The 16,383-nt window shown below is 52.2% G+C and overlaps 3 protein-coding genes across 4 annotated transcripts in view; 2 read left to right on the forward strand and 1 right to left on the reverse strand.

The window, feature by feature from the left end:
- Window positions 1-8,248, reverse strand: part of ABCB9 (ATP binding cassette subfamily B member 9) — a 41,960-nt gene extending 33,712 nt beyond the window's left edge. Inside the window, exon 1 of the mRNA XM_070386269.1 lies at window positions 8,129-8,248. The gene's annotated coding sequence lies outside the window, so the exon portion shown is untranslated. The remainder of the gene's footprint in view (window positions 1-8,128) is intronic.
- Window positions 8,249-8,467: 219 nt separating this feature from the next.
- Window positions 8,468-12,087, forward strand: OGFOD2 (2-oxoglutarate and iron dependent oxygenase domain containing 2). Its single transcript, XM_005904678.3, has 7 exons — window positions 8,468-8,886; window positions 9,313-9,369; window positions 10,044-10,157; window positions 10,248-10,347; window positions 11,032-11,159; window positions 11,413-11,670; window positions 11,744-12,087. Exons 1-7 carry the CDS (start codon window positions 8,755-8,757, stop codon window positions 12,005-12,007), a joined length of 1,053 nt encoding a protein of 350 aa, XP_005904740.1. The 5' UTR covers window positions 8,468-8,754; the 3' UTR covers window positions 12,008-12,087.
- A 154-nt stretch (window positions 12,088-12,241) lies between these two features.
- Window positions 12,242-15,899, forward strand: ARL6IP4 (ARF like GTPase 6 interacting protein 4). 2 transcript variants are annotated; one of them, XM_070386270.1, is made up of 6 exons: window positions 12,242-13,602; window positions 13,969-14,142; window positions 14,543-14,851; window positions 14,935-15,052; window positions 15,455-15,524; window positions 15,603-15,899. In XM_070386270.1, the coding sequence occupies exons 2-6, from the start codon at window positions 13,980-13,982 to the stop codon at window positions 15,657-15,659; spliced, it is 717 nt and encodes a 238-aa protein (XP_070242371.1). In that variant the 5' UTR covers window positions 12,242-13,602; window positions 13,969-13,979; the 3' UTR covers window positions 15,660-15,899. The 2 variants fall into 2 exon arrangements, with proteins under 2 accessions (XP_070242371.1, XP_070242372.1); XM_070386271.1 differs by having other exon boundaries at window positions 13,443-13,602; window positions 14,567-14,851.
- The last annotated feature ends 484 nt before the right edge of the window (window positions 15,900-16,383 follow it).

Genomic DNA, 16,383 nt, shown 5'->3' on the forward strand with positions numbered 1-16,383 from the left:
CATCATTCCTTTCAAAGAAATCCCAGGGCTGATCTCCTTCAGAATGGCCTGGTTGGATCTCCTTGCAGTCCAAGGGACTCTCAAGAGTCTTCTCCAACACCACATTTCAAAAGCATCAATTCTTTGGCACTCAGCCTTCTTCACAGTCTAACTCTCACATCCATACATGACCCCTGGAAAAACCATAGCCTTGACTAGACAGACCTTTGTTGGCAAAGTAATGTCTCTGCTTTTCAATATGCTACCTAGGTTGGTCATAACTTTCCTTCCAAGGAGTAAGCGTCTTTTAATTTCATGGCTGCAATCACCATCTGCAGTGATTTTGGAGCCCCAAAAAATAAAGTCTGATGCTGTTTCCACTGTTTCTCCATCTATTTCCCATGAAGTGATGGGACCAGATGCCATGATCTTCGTTTTCTGAATGTTGAGCTTTAAGCCAACTTTTTCACTCTCCTCTTTCACTTTCATCAAGAGGCTTTTTAGTTCCTCTTCACTTTCTGCCATAAGGGTGATGTTATCTGCATATCTGAGGTGATTGATATTTCTCCCGGAAATCTTGATTCCGGCTTGTGCTTCTTCCAGCCCAGCGTTTCTCATGATGTACTCTGCATAGAAGTTAAATAAGCAGGGTGACAATATACAGCCTTGACATACTCCTTTTCCTATTTGGAACCAGTCTGTTGTTCCATGTCCAGTTCTAACTGTTGCTTCCTGACCTGCATACAGATTTCTCAAGAGGCAGGTCAGGTGGTCTGGTATTCCCATCTCTTTCAGAATTTTCCACAGTTTATTGTGATCCCCACAGCCAAAGGCTTTGGCTTAGTCAATAAAGCAGAAATAGATGTTTTTCTGGAACTCTCTTCCTTTTTTGATGATCCAGCAGATGTTGGCAATTTGATCTCTGGTTCCTCTGCCTTTTCTAAAACCAGCTTGAACATCAGGAAGTTCATGGTTCACGTATTTCTGAAGCCTGGCTTGGAGAATTTTGAGCATTACTTTACTAGCATGTGAGATGAGTGCAATTGTGCGGTAGTTTGAGCATTCTTTGGCATTGCCTTTCTTTGGGATTGGAATGAAAACTGACCTTTTCCAGTTCTGTGGCCACTGCTGAGTTTTCCAAATTTGCTGGCATATTGAGTGCAGCACTTTCACAGCATCATCTTTCAGGATTTGAAATAGCTCCACTGAAATTCCATCACCTCCACTAGCTTTGTTCGTAGTGATGCTTTCTAAGGCCCACTTGATTTCGCATTCCAGGATGTCTGGCTCTAGGTCAGTGATCACACCATCGTGATTATCTGGGTTGTGAAGATCTTTTTTGTACAGTTCTTCTGTGTATTCTTGCCACCTCTTCTTAATATCTTCTGCTTCTGTTAGGTCCATACCATTTCTGTCCTTTATCGAGCCCATCTTTGCATGAAATGTTCCCTTGGTATCTCTAATTTTCTTGAAGAGATCTCTAGTCTTTCCCATTCTGTTGTTTTCCTCTATTTCTTTGCAATGATCGCTGAGGAAGGCTTTCTTATCTCTTCTTGCTATTCTTAGGACCTCTGCATTCAGATGCTTATATCAAACCCCACGTCCAAGGAGCAGTGGCTGGGCAGGCGCAGGAGGGCCTAGAGGAGCTATTGAAGGCCAGGAAGGGCGGTGGTGAGGAAATACCCCTCGTCCAAGGTAAGGAGCAGTGGTTGCGCTTTGCTGGAGCAGCTGTGAAGAACTACCCCACGCCCAAGGTAAGAGAAACCCAAGTAAGATGGTAGGTGTTGCAAGAGGGCATCAGAAGGCAGACACACTGAAACCATACTCACAGGAAACTAGTCAATCTAATCACACTAGGACCACAGCCTTGTCTAACTCAGTGAAACTAAGCCATGCCTGTGGGCAACCCAAGATGGGTGGGTCATGGTGGAGAGATCTGACAGAATGTGGTCCACTGGAGAAGAGAATGGCAAACCACTTCAGTATTCTTGCCTTGAGAACCCCATGAACAGTATGAAAAAGCAAAATGATAGGATACTGAAAGAGGAACTCCCCAGGTCAGTAGGTGCCCAATATGCTACTGGAGATCAGTGGAGAAATAACTCCAGAAAGAATGAGGGGATGGAGCCAAAGCAAAAAGAATACCCAGCTGTGGATGTGACTGGTGATAGAAGCAAGGTCCGATGCTGTAAAGAGCAATATTGCATAGGAACCTGGAATGTCAGGTCCATGAATCAAGGCAAATTGGAAGTGATCAAACAAGAGATGGCAAGAGTGAATGTCAACATTCTAGGAATCAGCGAACTGAAATGGACTGGAATGGGTGAATTTAACTCAGACGACCATTATATCTACTACTGCGGACAGGAATCCCTCAGAAGAAATGGAGTAGCCATCATGGTCAACAAAAGAGTCTGTAATGCAGTACTTGGATGCAATCTTAAAAATGACAGAATGATCTCTGTTTGTTTCCAAGGCAAACCATTCAATATCACAGTAATCCAAGTCTATGCCCCAACCAGCAATGCTGAAGAAGCTGAAGTTGAACGGTTCTATGAAGACCTACAAGACCTTTTAGAACTAACACCCAAAAAAGATGTCCTTTTCATTATAGGGGACTGGAATGCAAAAGTAGGAAGTCAAGAAACACCTGGAGGAACAGGCAAATTTGGCCTTGGAATACGGAATGAAGCAGGCAAAGACTAATAGAGTTTTGCCAAGAAAATGCACTGGTCATAGCAAACACCCTCTTCCAACAACACAAGAGAAGACTCTACACATGGACATCACCAGATGGTCAACACCAAAATCAGATTGATTATGTTCTTTGCAGCCAAAGATGGAGAAGCTCTATACAGTCAACAAAAACAAGACCGGGAGCTGACTGTGGCTCAGATCATGAACTCCTTATTACCAAATTCAGACTTAAATTGAAGAAAGTAGGGAAAACCACTAGACCATTCAGGTATGACCTAAATCAAATCCCTTATGATTATACAGTAGAAGTGAGAAATAGATTTAAGGGCCTAGATCTGATAGATAGAGTGCCTGATGAACTATGGAATGAGGTTTGTGACATTGTACAGGAGACAGGGATCAAGACCATCCCCATAGAAAAGAAATGCAAAAAAGCAAAATGGCTGTCTGGGGAGGCCTTACAAATAGCTGTGAAAAGAAGGGAAGCGAAAAGCAAAGGAGAAAAGGAAAGAAATAAACAAAGACCTAGTGCAGCCAAAAAAAATAAATTAAAAATTTAAAATAATAGTAATTTAAAAAAAGAAAGGAAGAGGGGATGAATGAATGGGCAGAGCATAGCGGATTTTTAGGGCATTGAAACTATTCCATATGACACCATAATAGTAGATATGTGACCATATACATTGTCAAAAACCATAGAATATGCAACTCCAAGAGTGAACTCTAATGTAAATGAAGTACTTTGGGTGGTAATGACATGCCAATGTGACAATCGATTGTAACAAATCTACCACCTGGTGTGGGATGTTGATGGTCAGGGGAGGCTCTGTGTGGGAGGCAGCAGGGAACACATGATAAATCTCTATACTTTCCACTCTATTTTGCTGTGAACCTAAAACTGCTCTGAAGAAATAAAGTGTATTAAAAAATGGTTAAGAAGCCAATTTTACATTATGTATATTTTAACCACAGTAAAAACTGTTCATTATAGCTTCATCTGTGACATCCTCAAACTGGAAACCATGCAAATGCCCATCAGCTGTAGGAGATATAATGAACGGTGGAGGAGGGCACCTGGTGGAATATTATGCAGCCACAAAAAAACATAAGCCGCTGCTACATACAACACTGATGAATCTCAAGATCATAATGTTGGGGGTGGGGGAGAGATAAATTAGGAGTTTGGGATTAGCAGATATAAACTACTATATAAAAAACAGATCAACAAGATCCTATTGTATAGCACAGGGAACTGAATTCAACATCCTATAATAAACTATAGTGGGAAAGAATTATGAAAAAGAATATGCATATATTTATAACTGAATCACTTTTCTGTACATCAGAAGCAAGCTAACACAAAACTGTAAATAAACTACACTTAAAATAATGCCAAGCGAAAGAAGCGGCATACAAAACAGCACATACTACATTATTTTATCTGTATTGAATTCAAGAACAGGCAAAACTGATCTTTGCTCTTAGAAGTCAGAGTAGTGACTACCATTGGGATGGCCAGTCATTGATGGGGGACATGTGGTGATGGAGGGGCTGGGATGTTCTGATTTTGGATCTGGGTGCTGGTTATGTGGGTGTGTCTAGTTTATGAAAATTCACCAAACTGGACACTTATGATTTGTGTCCTTTTGTACATGTGTGCTGTCAGTTCAAGTGAATATGTATAGACATATATACATGCATACAACATACATATATACACATACATACATGCACACACACATCACTCTGGAATCCAAAGGATGGGTGTTCTCCTTTTTTCAACCGTGCTGCAAGGCTTGTGGCATTTTAGTTCCCCGACCAGGGATTGAACCCTGTGAGAGTGCAGAGTCCCAACCACTAGACCACCAGAGAATTCCCCAGTTGGATGTTCCAATTCTGCTTCTGCATCCACTAGGTTTATGTCCCTGCTGCTGCTGCTGCTAAGTCGCTTCAGTCGTGTCCGACTCTGTGCGACCCCATAGACCGCAGCCCACCAGGCTCCTCCATCCCTGGGATTCTCCAGGCAAGAACACTGGAGTGGGTTGCCATTTCCTTCTCCAATGCAGGAAAGTGGAAAGTGAAAGTGAAGTCGCTCAGTCATGTCCGACTCTTCGTGACCCCATGGACTGCAGCCTACCAGGCTCCTCCATCCATGGGATTTTCCAGGCAAGAGTACTGGAGTGGGGTGCCATTGCCTTCTCCGAGCCTCTGTTTACTCATCTGTAAAATGAGGATAGGGGCTTCCCTGGTGGGTCAGTGGTAAAGAATCCACCTGCCAATGCAGGAGACATGGGCTCAATCTCTGGGTCAGGAAGATCCCCTGCAGAAGGAAATAGTAACTCACTCCAGTGTTCTTGCCTGGAAATCCCAAGGACAGAGGAGTCTGGTGGGTTATAGTTCACGGGGTCGAAAAAGAGTTGGACATGACTGAGCGACTAAACAACAACAAAATTAAGTATAATAATATCTCACAAGGTCAACAGAAGTCCAAGTGAGTGCTGGCTGTGAGCATAGTGATTCGGTGCTTACTGTTATTATTCTGGCTGTGGTTCCCTCTGGTGACGGAGCCCAGGTTGGGGCAGAGGTGGGGCACGGGGAGGGCCAGTCTCAACTGAGAAGCAGAACACACTCATCTTGCAAAAACAGCCAAAAAAGGAGCACCCTAACAAGTGAGCTAGCCGGGGTTGGGGGGCTGTACATGCAGGCCTGTGTGGTGGCTGCCTGGGCAGCTGGTCTGCCCTGGGCCTGGGGAGGCGGGAGGGGGACAGTAAGGTGCTAAGAAGGGGAATGAATGAAGACCTGGGGAAATAGATCCTCTCCTGGAGAGCAGGGCCCTTCACTATCGCTGGGCAATCAAGATGGCTATAAAACTTTAATCACCTGCTCAGGCCCCACAGCTCTGGGCTGGGGAGTGGGGTCCTTGAGGGGCAAGCAGGTCCCTGACAGTCATTCTGCTCCCTGGGGAAGCCTGGTAGCTTCGGGAGTCCCAGGTCTGGGCCCCAGAATGTCTGAGGTGCAAAGACCTGGTTTTCATGCCCAAGAAGGAACCCAGCAGGGTCAGACTTGGGTTCCTTCCAGACTGCCCCACATATGAGCTGTGTGACCTCGCATGGGTCACTTAACCTCTCTGAGCCTCATTTTCCACATCTGTCAGATGGCGATAGCTCCTACCTCAAGTTCCTACCTTGTTGTGAGGACTAAACAGCTTCCCTTTGTACGCAGAATAAAATCCAAAATGGTACCAGTGGCCCAAAGATTTGGTCCCAAATACAACCCTGGCCCTCTTCTCTATGACTCACCCTCTTGTAGGCTTTTTGCTGTCCTTCTAGCACTCCAAGCTCAGCCCACTGCAGGGCCTTTGGGTTTACTGGGTTTATTAATAGAAGTGTGCGATTGTGACTGTAATGTGGAATGTTGCATGCATATAAAGGAGGGAGTGTTGGTGATATGTGTGAGGGTGTGTACACATGTGTGATTTTGTGTGAATGTGTGTTAGCATGTAAGGCTGTGTTTGAGTGTGTGCAAGAGTGTGTGTCACTGTGGATGTGAGTGTGACTGTGTGAACCTGTGTGTACACAAGAGGAAAGGAAAGCAGAGTCATCAAGAAAATGCCAACAAAGGATTTCCCTGGCAGTCCCGGTGTTGGGTCTCCACGCTTCCACTGCAGGAAGTGTGGGCTCGATCCCTGGTCAGGAACTGAGATCCCACAAGCTACACGGTGTGGTCAAAATATTCATACTGTGGTGAACAGGGAACTCAAAGGGAAGACTGTTGGGTTCAATCCCCATATGTATATGTCCCTTACTTGGGAATGACATGGGGCAGGTCACTGCACCTCTCTGGACCTCAGTTTCCCCATGTGTGCATGTGTGTTTAGTTGCTCAGTCCTGTTTGACTCTCTGTGACCCCACCAGGCTCCTCTGTTCATGGGATTCTCCAGGCAAGAATACTGGGGTGGCCAGCCATTCCCTTCTCCAGGGCATATTCCTGACCCAGGGATCGAACCTGGGTCTCCTGAATTGCAGGTGGATTCTTCACTATGTGAGCCACCAGGGAAGCCCCTTGCCCCTCTGTAACATGGTGATATAACAGTACCCAGCTCGAAGGTTTGCTGTAGGGATGAAAGGAGTTAAGGTGACTGGTAGTAGACGTGTTAGCTCAGGTCCAGTCGAGGTGGGACTCAGCCAACAGTTGTCATCCATAGTCACTGTTTATCTGGGGGGTATTAAAGCCCCAGAGTCTTCCTCCCCACCTCCACCCCAGCTTCATGCTGAACCATGCAGGGAACTCTAGTGCAGGAAGAAGTTCTACAGGTCAAGACTTCCTCCCCAGGTGTGCACCTTCGTTCTGCCAGCTTGGCAACATGACTGCCAGCCCAGCTTCTTCTCAGGGCTTTGCAGATTGGGACTTTGGGGGTGCATGGTGGATCATAATGGGGTTCCCAAGACAGAGTTATCATGCAAAATTCCGTGCTGGATGAAGCACGAGCTAGAATCAAGACTGCCAGGAGAAATATCAATAACCTCAGATATGCAGATGACACCACCCTTATGGCAGAAAGTGAAGAACTAAAAAGCCTCTTGATGAAAGATGAGAGTGAAAATCTTGGCTTAAAACTCAGCTTTCAGAAAACTAAGATCATGGCATCTAGTCCCATCACTTCATGGCAAATAGATGGGGAAACAATGGCAACAGTGAGAGAGTTTATTTTTGGGGGGCTCCAAAATCACTGCAGATGGTGAGGATAGCCATGAAATTAGAAGACGCTTGCTCCTTGGAAGAAAAGCTATGACCAACCTAGACAGCACATTAAAAAGCAGAGACATTACTTTGCCAACAAAGGTCCATCTAGTTAAAGCTATGGTTTTTCCAGTAGTCACATATGGATGTGAGAATTGGACTATAAAGAAAGCTGAGCACCTTAGAATTGATGCTTTTGAACTGTGGTGTTGGAGTAGACTCTTGAGAGTCCCTTGGACAGCAAGGAGATCAAACCAGTCAATCCTAAAAGAAATCAGTCCTGAAGGACTGATGCTGAAGCTGAACCTCCAATACTTGGGCCACCTGATGCGAGGAACTGACTCACTGGAAAAGACCTTGATGCTGGGAAAGATTGAAGGCGGGAGGAGAAGGGGAGGACAGAGGATGAGATGGTTGGATGGCATCACTGACTGGATGGACATGAGTTTGAACAAGCTCCAGGAGTTGGTGATGGACAGGGAAACCTGGCGTGCTGCAGTCCATGGGGTCGCAAAGAGTCAGACAGGACTGAGCGACTGAACTGGAGTAAACTGAAGAGAGTTGCGTGTACTGTGATTGGGTCTCCGCGATGCTGCGGGGCACGCTCTATCAAACAGAAACATACTCATCTCACACTTGGCTGTGCAGAACTTGAACCTGGTTGTGCGGGGTGTGGCCACGACGGACCACACCCTATTTCCCCCCCTCACACCTGAATCCTTGACGAGAGCCACCGGAAGTCTCGCCGGACGGAGCCCTCTCGTGGAGACACTCTCTGGGGCAATCCGCTGCGAATCCTAAGAGATAGGGGCGTAGGCATCGGGAGCGCCGGACAGGGACCGGGATGAATGCTAAACGCAAGCTCAGACGCACAAAACTGGAGCTCAATTGGAACAAAATCGGACCCCAAGGCTCCAACTGTCCTCGTGACTTCAGCTGGTCCGCTAAAAGCTCCTAGCAGAAAAAGGAGGCAGCGCGTTTAAGCCGAAGGTCTTGGAATTCCGAGTTCCTACTTCTCCAAGTCCTGTGAGGGTGTGACTCAAGTTCACCTATCTGTAAAGAGGGATGATTAATCCCCGCCTCGCAGATGGAGAAACTGTGAAGCAGCGGCCCATCAGGCTGGCGTGCTCTTAGCCGACGCTGCCAGTCTCATTCCTGCCTGGGAGTATCTTTCTGCACCGTAGACCGTTTTCTGGGGCGGAGTCTTCGTTCTTTTCTGAATTTGGGAATTTAGAACGGACCCTTGGCCGCTGGTTCCAAACCGCGCCCCTGCCCGGCTGGGGGCGTACCCGGAAGTGTCCCTACGGTAGCCGGTGGGGCAATGCAACACTTCTTACCATGGGGACCGCAGCGGCTCCCCGGCGCTTCTGCCGCTGCGCTTGCTTTTGCTCAGAGAACTTGTACGTGGCGCGCTACGGGCTGCACGTGCGCTTCCGGAGCGAACAGCAGCTGCGCCAGGACTACGAGCCCGTGAGTGGCCTCTATTGGCTCTGCGGGAAAACGAGCGGGGAGCGGTGGTGGAGGCGGGATCTCAGTCCCCGGGGTCGTTTACTTTGCCTTTGGCGCACTCAGATCGGACGAGAAGATTGACTTAACCTCTAGCTGCCTCCCGTATTTTCCACCTCAGATGGCGATCATGGTATCGCTTTAGTGCGACTGTCGTTAGGAATCAATGAATGAACTACATGTAAAGTGCTCAGGGCAGGGCCTGGCTGAGTACTCTCTGTTATTAACAAGAGCCGCTGCTGTGTGCTTAACGTGCTTATCACATTTCATTTTTTCGATGATCCTGTGATCGGATCATCTTCATTTCAAGGTGGAGAAGCTGAGGCTCAGAGACCTTAAGAGACTTGCCCCAGGTCACACTATCACACTTACTGGTTTTTCTGCTCTCAGATCCTGCGCAGCCGAGGCTGTGTCAGCCCTAAAGACTTCCAGCAGCTGTTGGGAGAGGTAACACTCCCCACCCTTCACCGCCCCCTCTGCACCCAGCCCGGCCCTTTCTATTTAGATTTGTGTCAGCAGCTTGAGGGGTCTCCCGGCCTCAGGTGTGCCATTGTCAGATCCCAGAAGGGCTCCTTTGACCTCCCCTTACTTCCTCCTGTCCCCACTTACCACAGCACTTGGGTGCCGGCACCTGGAAAAGAGAAAGCAGGGAAAACGCCAAGTTGTCTGCTTTGTGCCCTTTTGAGATGAGAAACTTGCACTCAAGGGGAGGAGTCACCTACTCAAGGTTTCACACCAGGTGCCACCTGGCTCCTGATTCTTCATTCTCCCCCCGACACCACTTCTGCCACTGCTGCTTGTCTCCCATGGCGGGGTGGTGTTAAGTGTCGAGAAGCTTCATAAGACAGCCATCTGCAGCCTCTGGAACACAAGACTTAACCAGGACTCTGTTTCCCCTCCTTGGTTGGGCCCAGCTGGTGAAGGTGCAGCGATGGGTCTCAATCCAGCCAAGCTGGTGCAGCCCTCAGTGGGATGGGCCCCCTTCTGGAAGGAATCCCCGTCAGCTAACAGTTTAACACCTGCCATTTACCCTGGCAGAGTCAGGAACATAGGAAGACTGGGCTTCCCCTTGGGAGGGATGGGAGGCCCCATTCTGGTAACCAGGCCCTGTGTCACCCCAGCTGAAGCAGGAGGTAGAGCGGCGGCGGCGGCTGGGGCCGGAGTCGGCTGCCAGGAAAGCCCTCATTGCCAGCTCCTACCGCCCAGCACGGCCAGAGGTCTACAACTTGCTGCAGGTACCTGGCAGGGGGCAGGTTACTGGAAGGAGGTGGAGGCATCCGGGCCTGGGGGCTGTCTGCCCCATGGCTGGTGTGTTCTGCCCCTAGGAGGCCGCTTTGGCCCCTGAATTTCTGGCTGCAGCTGAATACAGCGCATCTTCAGGCGCAGACCTTAAGGGCCTTCTCCAGCGGCTGGAGACAGTGTCAGGTGAGGTCTTGGCCTGCCACTTGGCAGGACTGGGGGTGGCAGACTGGGGTCCCTTCACCCACCATATCTGCCTCTAAAAGTCAACCCAGCAGGAGTGAGAAGAGGGGTAGGATGGAACTATCAGGAGGAGGGCATCGTATTCACTCACTTGCACACACATCCACCACAGTGATCAGTAATTCAGTGCTGTGCACCAGGCACGAGCCAGCCGGCATCCTCAAACTGGGGTGACTAAAGATGTTAATGAGGGGATGGTTGAGACAAGTGTGGGCTCAGGGGTCAGCAAGGGATGGTGAGAGACCTGCCCCAGGGTTAGCAGTGGCGGTGGGAATGGGGAACAGTTCCCATCCTGAGACCTGAAGGAGGGGGCAAGAGTGAAGTCTCCCGAACCTGCCAGGACCTGGAGCTGGGGGATAGGGGTGACCAGCCAGGAGGCACATCTGAATTTGGGGGTCAGACCTCAGGGCAGGGTGAGGATCTAGGGATGAGTGGTGGGGGGGGGGTCCAAGAATAGGGCACCCTTGCCACACACATTATGTCATTTGACCATCACAAGAGCCCATTTAATCATCACAAGGTGAGTACTCACGTCATCCTCATTCTACAGATGAGGAGACTGAGGCTGGGGGAAGTGAAAAGGTTAGCTCCTGGCTAACCAAAACTTCCCTCCCTCTCCCTCTGCAGAGGAGAAGCGAATTTACCGGCTGCCAGTGTTCACAGCGCCCTTCTGCCAGGCCCTGCTGGAGGAGCTGGAGCACTTCGAGCAGTCAGACATGCCCAAGGGAAGACCCAACACCATGAACAACTATGGGGTGGGTGAGGTTCCACCCGGCCGGCACAAGGAGGCAGGGACGTCTGTCTGGGGAGACGTGTTCCCAGCACAGACCTCCTCTGAGCCTTGGTCTCACCATCTGTAAGATGAAATCAGGCAGTATTATTATGAAGCTAAGCAGGTTGATGATGTCTGCATAGCACTCAGCACTGTCCTTAGTGAGGGACTCCCCCAGGGACTCAGGGACAGGCCCTACCAGCTTCCCTGCTAATTCTGGGCTCCCCCACCCACAGGTGTTGCTACATGAGCTAGGCCTGGATGAACCACTGGTAACACCACTGCGGGAGCGCTTCCTCCAGCCGCTGATGGCCCTGCTATATCCAGACTGTGGCGGGGGCTGGCTGGACAGCCACCGGGCCTTTGTGGTCAAATACGCGCCTGGCCAGGACCGCGAGCTGGGCTGCCACTACGATAACGCCGAGCTCACCCTCAATGTATCCCTGGGCAAGGCCTTCACAGGGGGTGCCCTCTACTTCGGGGATCTCTTCCAGGTTAGTGTGTTTAACCCGTGGGGCTGGGCCGGAGCCACCGTGAGTACCCAGGCCTGAGCCCCACTGTCCACAGGTGCCTTCAACCCTGGCCAAGCCCTTGGAGGTAGAGCACGTGGTGGGCCAGGGCCTCCTGCACCGGGGGGGCCAGCTGCATGGGGCCCGGCCCCTGGGCACTGGTGAGCGCTGGAACTTGGTCGTCTGGCTCCGGGCCTCGGCCGTGCGCAACCGCCTCTGCCCCATGTGCTGCCGCAAGCCTGACCTGGTGGACGACGAGGGCTTCGGTGATGGCTTCACCCGCGAGGAGCCCGCCACGGTGGATGTGTGTGCCCTAACTTGAGCTTGTTCAGGGCCAGGGTGGCAGGCAAGGACGGAAATAAACGCCCTGCAGCCCTCAGCACTTTTTGCTTCGAGAGGACACACAGGCTTCTGGGTCATTCTTGCAGCAGACAGGCTGGCTTAGGTTGGGCTTGTAGACCACAGCCTGAGACCGGAATTCCTGTGCAAGTGGTTTAAGGAGGGAGCGCTCCAGGGAGGAGCAGGACAGGGCAGGAAGGAGCTGGACCAGGATGGTTTGACACAGCATCCAGCTTCAGCCCCATCCCATGGGGCTCTCTGGAGCATGAACTGTAGCACAGTTTGCCCTCAACAGTAGTTATTGGCTATGGGGTGTTTCAGGGTATGGAGCGGGTGAGTAACTTCCCCAACATCCACCTCCAGGGCAGCGTGGCTCCCAGTGGCCAAGGGAATCTTCCAGAGCAGAGTCCAGGTGTGGGGTGTCAGCAGCAGACACCATGACTAAAGTCGAGAGCACCTGTCTTCTAAGGGGATTTGGGTGGGTCACCAACAAAGATGGAGGGTGGGTCACCTCCATCTTCTGGATGGTATGGAGGGGTTGCTGCAGAAGGATTAAAAGCAGGGACTTGGAGCCAGACTGCCTGGATTCAAATTCTGATTCAGCCACTTCCAGTTGTGACTGTGGGTAAGCCACCTGCCTCTCTCTGCCTTAGTCTTTTTTTCCTGGAAAGTACCTGTGTCCTAGAGCTGTTTTGAGGATCAAATGACTTCCCATTTATAAAGCAATTTACAACAGTCCTCTGGGTTTGCTGCTGTCATTACTATCAAAGAGTTTGCAACTCGGTGGCCCCAAGACTGGATGAGGCATGCAGCTATGCTATGTTTGGGAGAGTTTTCCATGTTGAAATCTTGAGTTTGGGCTCCCCTGGCAAAGTGGGAAGATCTGGAAATACCCGGCCCCAGTCCACATTGCAGAAACCAGGGAGACCAGACTCAGCTGCCCCCACTCTCGAGGCCTGTGGTACACTCCCTCACAGGGGTCCCTCATATGTTGCTATGATCTTCCTGGTTTCTATGGACGTCTGAGTTTGTGACCTCTCTGTATTACTGAAAGCAGACATCGGAAAGACCAAGGTTCTGGAGCTCATGGCCTGCTGGTGTGGACATGTCCACAGAAAATCCACAGTCGCCTCTTCCCCTGGGCTTCACAGGGACTGGGGGTGCTGCGCGCCGACCGAATAGGATAGAGATGGGAGAGGGCACAGCTCCGGCAAAGGGCCTGTGAGCTCTGGGACTGGCACCAGGCTGGCGAGCAGGTCTCTCGTCCGGGAGCTCCCCCTAGAGGCGGAAGCCTGGAGCCCCAGCTCGCCTCTCGGAGGTGAGCGCGCCAGACTCGGTTTCTTGGGCTGCCCCACAGACGGAACATGGGGCTTCAGAACTAAAGGCAGCAGCGCCTCGCTTCGCGGCCGGACAGCCTCCCAGTGCACCGCCCGGGCCGGAAGTCACCCAGCCGTTGCTTCCTCACGCGAAGGCGTGGTGTAGGGTTGGCGGTCCCGCCGGATGGGCGGTTGAAGAGGGAGAGGAATAGCCCCGGGGACTTCTTTGAGGCGGCAGGCCGCGGAGGGCACGGGGTGGAGGGTAGGTGCACATGGGGAGGGAAGAGGAATGCACCTGGCAGCCGAGGAGCGCAGCCGTTCCTAAAGGCGCCTGAGCTGCGCGCGCAGCCGTGAAGCGTCCGCGCGGGGGAGGACCCTTAAAGGGGCCGCAGCGGTGGAGCCGGTAGTCCGCGGAGAACTTGGGTTACCGGGTTTGGGGGCGGGCGAGGATCATACGGTTCCTCCAACTCTCCCTCAATAACGCTGCCCCGGGTAGTGACGGGTGCCAGGCCCCAGAAGACCAGGCCGAGTCTGGTTGACTCGGCCAAAGTAGAGCCTCCCTGGGAACCCAGTCTGCGGGCCGGCCCCATGATCGATCCCGGGTTTAAGCGCGCCTTCGTGTCTGCAGCTCGCGGCGCTATGGCTCACGTCGGCTCCCGCAAGCGCTCTAGGAGTCGCAGCCGTTCCCGGGGGCGAGGGTCGGAGAAGAAAAGGAAGAAGAGCAGTAAGGACGTCCGGAGGAGCTCCTCGGCTTCGAGATCCCAAAGCCGCAAGGCCAGCAGCACCTCCTCTGGGGCTGAGGGTGAGGACCAGAGGGAATGGGAAAGGGATGAGGGAACTTCAGGGAGGACGTTGCAGGCAGTCGGGAGGGCTTCTCCAGACTGACTGGGAAAATCACAGAGCGCACTATTCAGAGGGACACAAGAGTGTCCTCGCTATCTGGAATGAAAGACGCTCAGAATCCAGGGGCTGGGCCAATCCATTGAATACGGAGTGAAGCAAGAACTTTATCATAGTTTTGGTGTAGCAGGGCCTAAGATGTGGGTGCTGGCCACCTTGCTCTTGGGCAGACAGTGACTGCGGAGTCGAGAAGGTGCCTCTCCACAGCGTGCTGAAGCCCTGCCAGGAGGTAGTCAGCCTGAGCCTGCTACAGGCCAGAGCAAGGGGACGAAGGTTTACTTCTTCCCCTCCTGGCCTTCCAGCCTCACCTTCTCCCTGCATCACAGAGAGAAGCAAGCACAAGGCCCGGAGGAGACCACGATCCAGCTCCTCCTCCTCTTCTTCCAGTTCTTCTAGCTCCTCTTCCTCTTCGTCTTCCTCCTCTTCCTCCAGCGATGGCCGGAAGAAGCGGGGGAAGCACAAAGACAAGAAGAGGAAGAAGAAGAAGAAAAGGAAGAAGAAGCTGAAGAAGAGAGGCAAGGAGAAGGCCAGAATGCAGCAGACTGAGGCTCTGCCCGGGCCCTCGCTGGACCAGTGGCACAGAGCAGCCAAGGAGGAAGAGGATGGCCCAGGTACTGTGCTGCCCGGGGTGCAGGGCAGGGAGGATCCCCTCCCTGAGGCCCTGCCACCGCCTCTCTGCCATCTTCCCTTCCAGTCCTGACGGACGAGCAGAAGTCCCGCATCCAGGCCATGAAGCCCATGACCAAGGAGGAGTGGGATGCCCGGCAGAGCGTCATCCGCAAGGTGGTGGACCCGGAGACAGGACGCACCAGGTGGGGCGCGCTGGCCCCAGACTGCACTCTCAGGAGGAGGGATGGGGGCTGCTGCTGCTCGAAACAGGCTGATGTCCAGGGGAAAAGTCCCTTGTTGATGAGCCTTCTCAGGCCGTTGCTCCCTATTGGCTGGAGTAGGCAATTGCAGGGGCTGGAAAGGCCTTGAGGGAGGGCCTTCAAAGAGCCACAGCTGGCCTGTCTGATGGCAGAGCTACCCTCTGTCCTCATCTCTGTGGAAAGGGAGGGAGGTAAGGAGGGAGGAGTGGGAGTGGCCAGCAGGGTGTGGCAGCCTGCTCAGGGTGGTGGTGGGGCCTGGGCCTGGCACCCCTCTGCCAGATGCTTCTGGTTCTGGTGCTCTGGCCTCTCAGTTAAGAGGCTCAGCCTGCCCACCTCCATCCCCAGGCTCATTAAGGGAGACGGCGAGGTCTTAGAGGAAATCGTCACCAAGGAGCGACACAGAGAGATCAATAAGGTGGGTGTCGCCCCCTTACCCAGGCCCACCCCCAGCTCTTCTTCTGACCTGTCCCCTCCTGTGTGCTTTCTTCCCCAGCAAGCCACCCGAGGGGATGGCCTGGCCTTCCAGATGCGAGCAGGGCTCCTGCCCTGAGGCCCCTCTGGCCCCCGGCCAAGGCCTGCTACACACAGTGTTGGCATGACCTGAAGGCTGGCCTCAGGGTGGGCAGCGGGGAGCCCGCTGGGTGTTCTTTCTCCTGCAGACCAGCCTCTGGCCCAGCTTCCTCTGCAATTCAGGGAGTGGAGGTTGGGGGTCACTGGCCGAGTCAGCTCCTCCATCTCCCAAAAGAACGCACCTTCCCAGATATTAAATGTTCCCTGGTTGGAGACATCCTCTGTGTTGTTGCTTTTTGTGCTGATGGGGAGGGAAGGAGGCAACCTGACTTCAGAGCAAAAATAAGGACTCTGCAAGCTTTGGTGGGGGACACACACCAGCCACTCTTGCGGTCCTCACCCTCAGGTCAGCCTGCCTGGACCAGAGCCCCACCCCACCCCAACTGAATCCCAAACCCTCGGCTTTTAAGCTGATTTCCTCAGGCCTGGCGGGAGGCTGCTGCCCTTGCTGTTAACTGTGCAGATAAGAGAGTCCTGCTGGCCTGGGAGGAGTCCTGACCCAGCTCGCAGGCTGTGTCCTCTGTGTGGTGGAGGCTGACAGCACCCACCTCCGTCACTGGATTGCTGTGAGGACAGACTGAGTTCATGCCCAGGAAGGGGCTAGAAGGAAGCCCAGCAGAGATAAGGCCCACGGGGGTGTGTTGGTATTACCGTGAGCACAGCTGGCATTGTGTACTGGGAAGGACTGCCTTTACTCCCAAGGG

The sequence above is a fragment of the Bos mutus genome, chromosome 17, assembly GCF_027580195.1.
Source record: "Bos mutus isolate GX-2022 chromosome 17, NWIPB_WYAK_1.1, whole genome shotgun sequence".
Taxonomy (NCBI): domain Eukaryota; kingdom Metazoa; phylum Chordata; class Mammalia; order Artiodactyla; family Bovidae; genus Bos; species Bos mutus.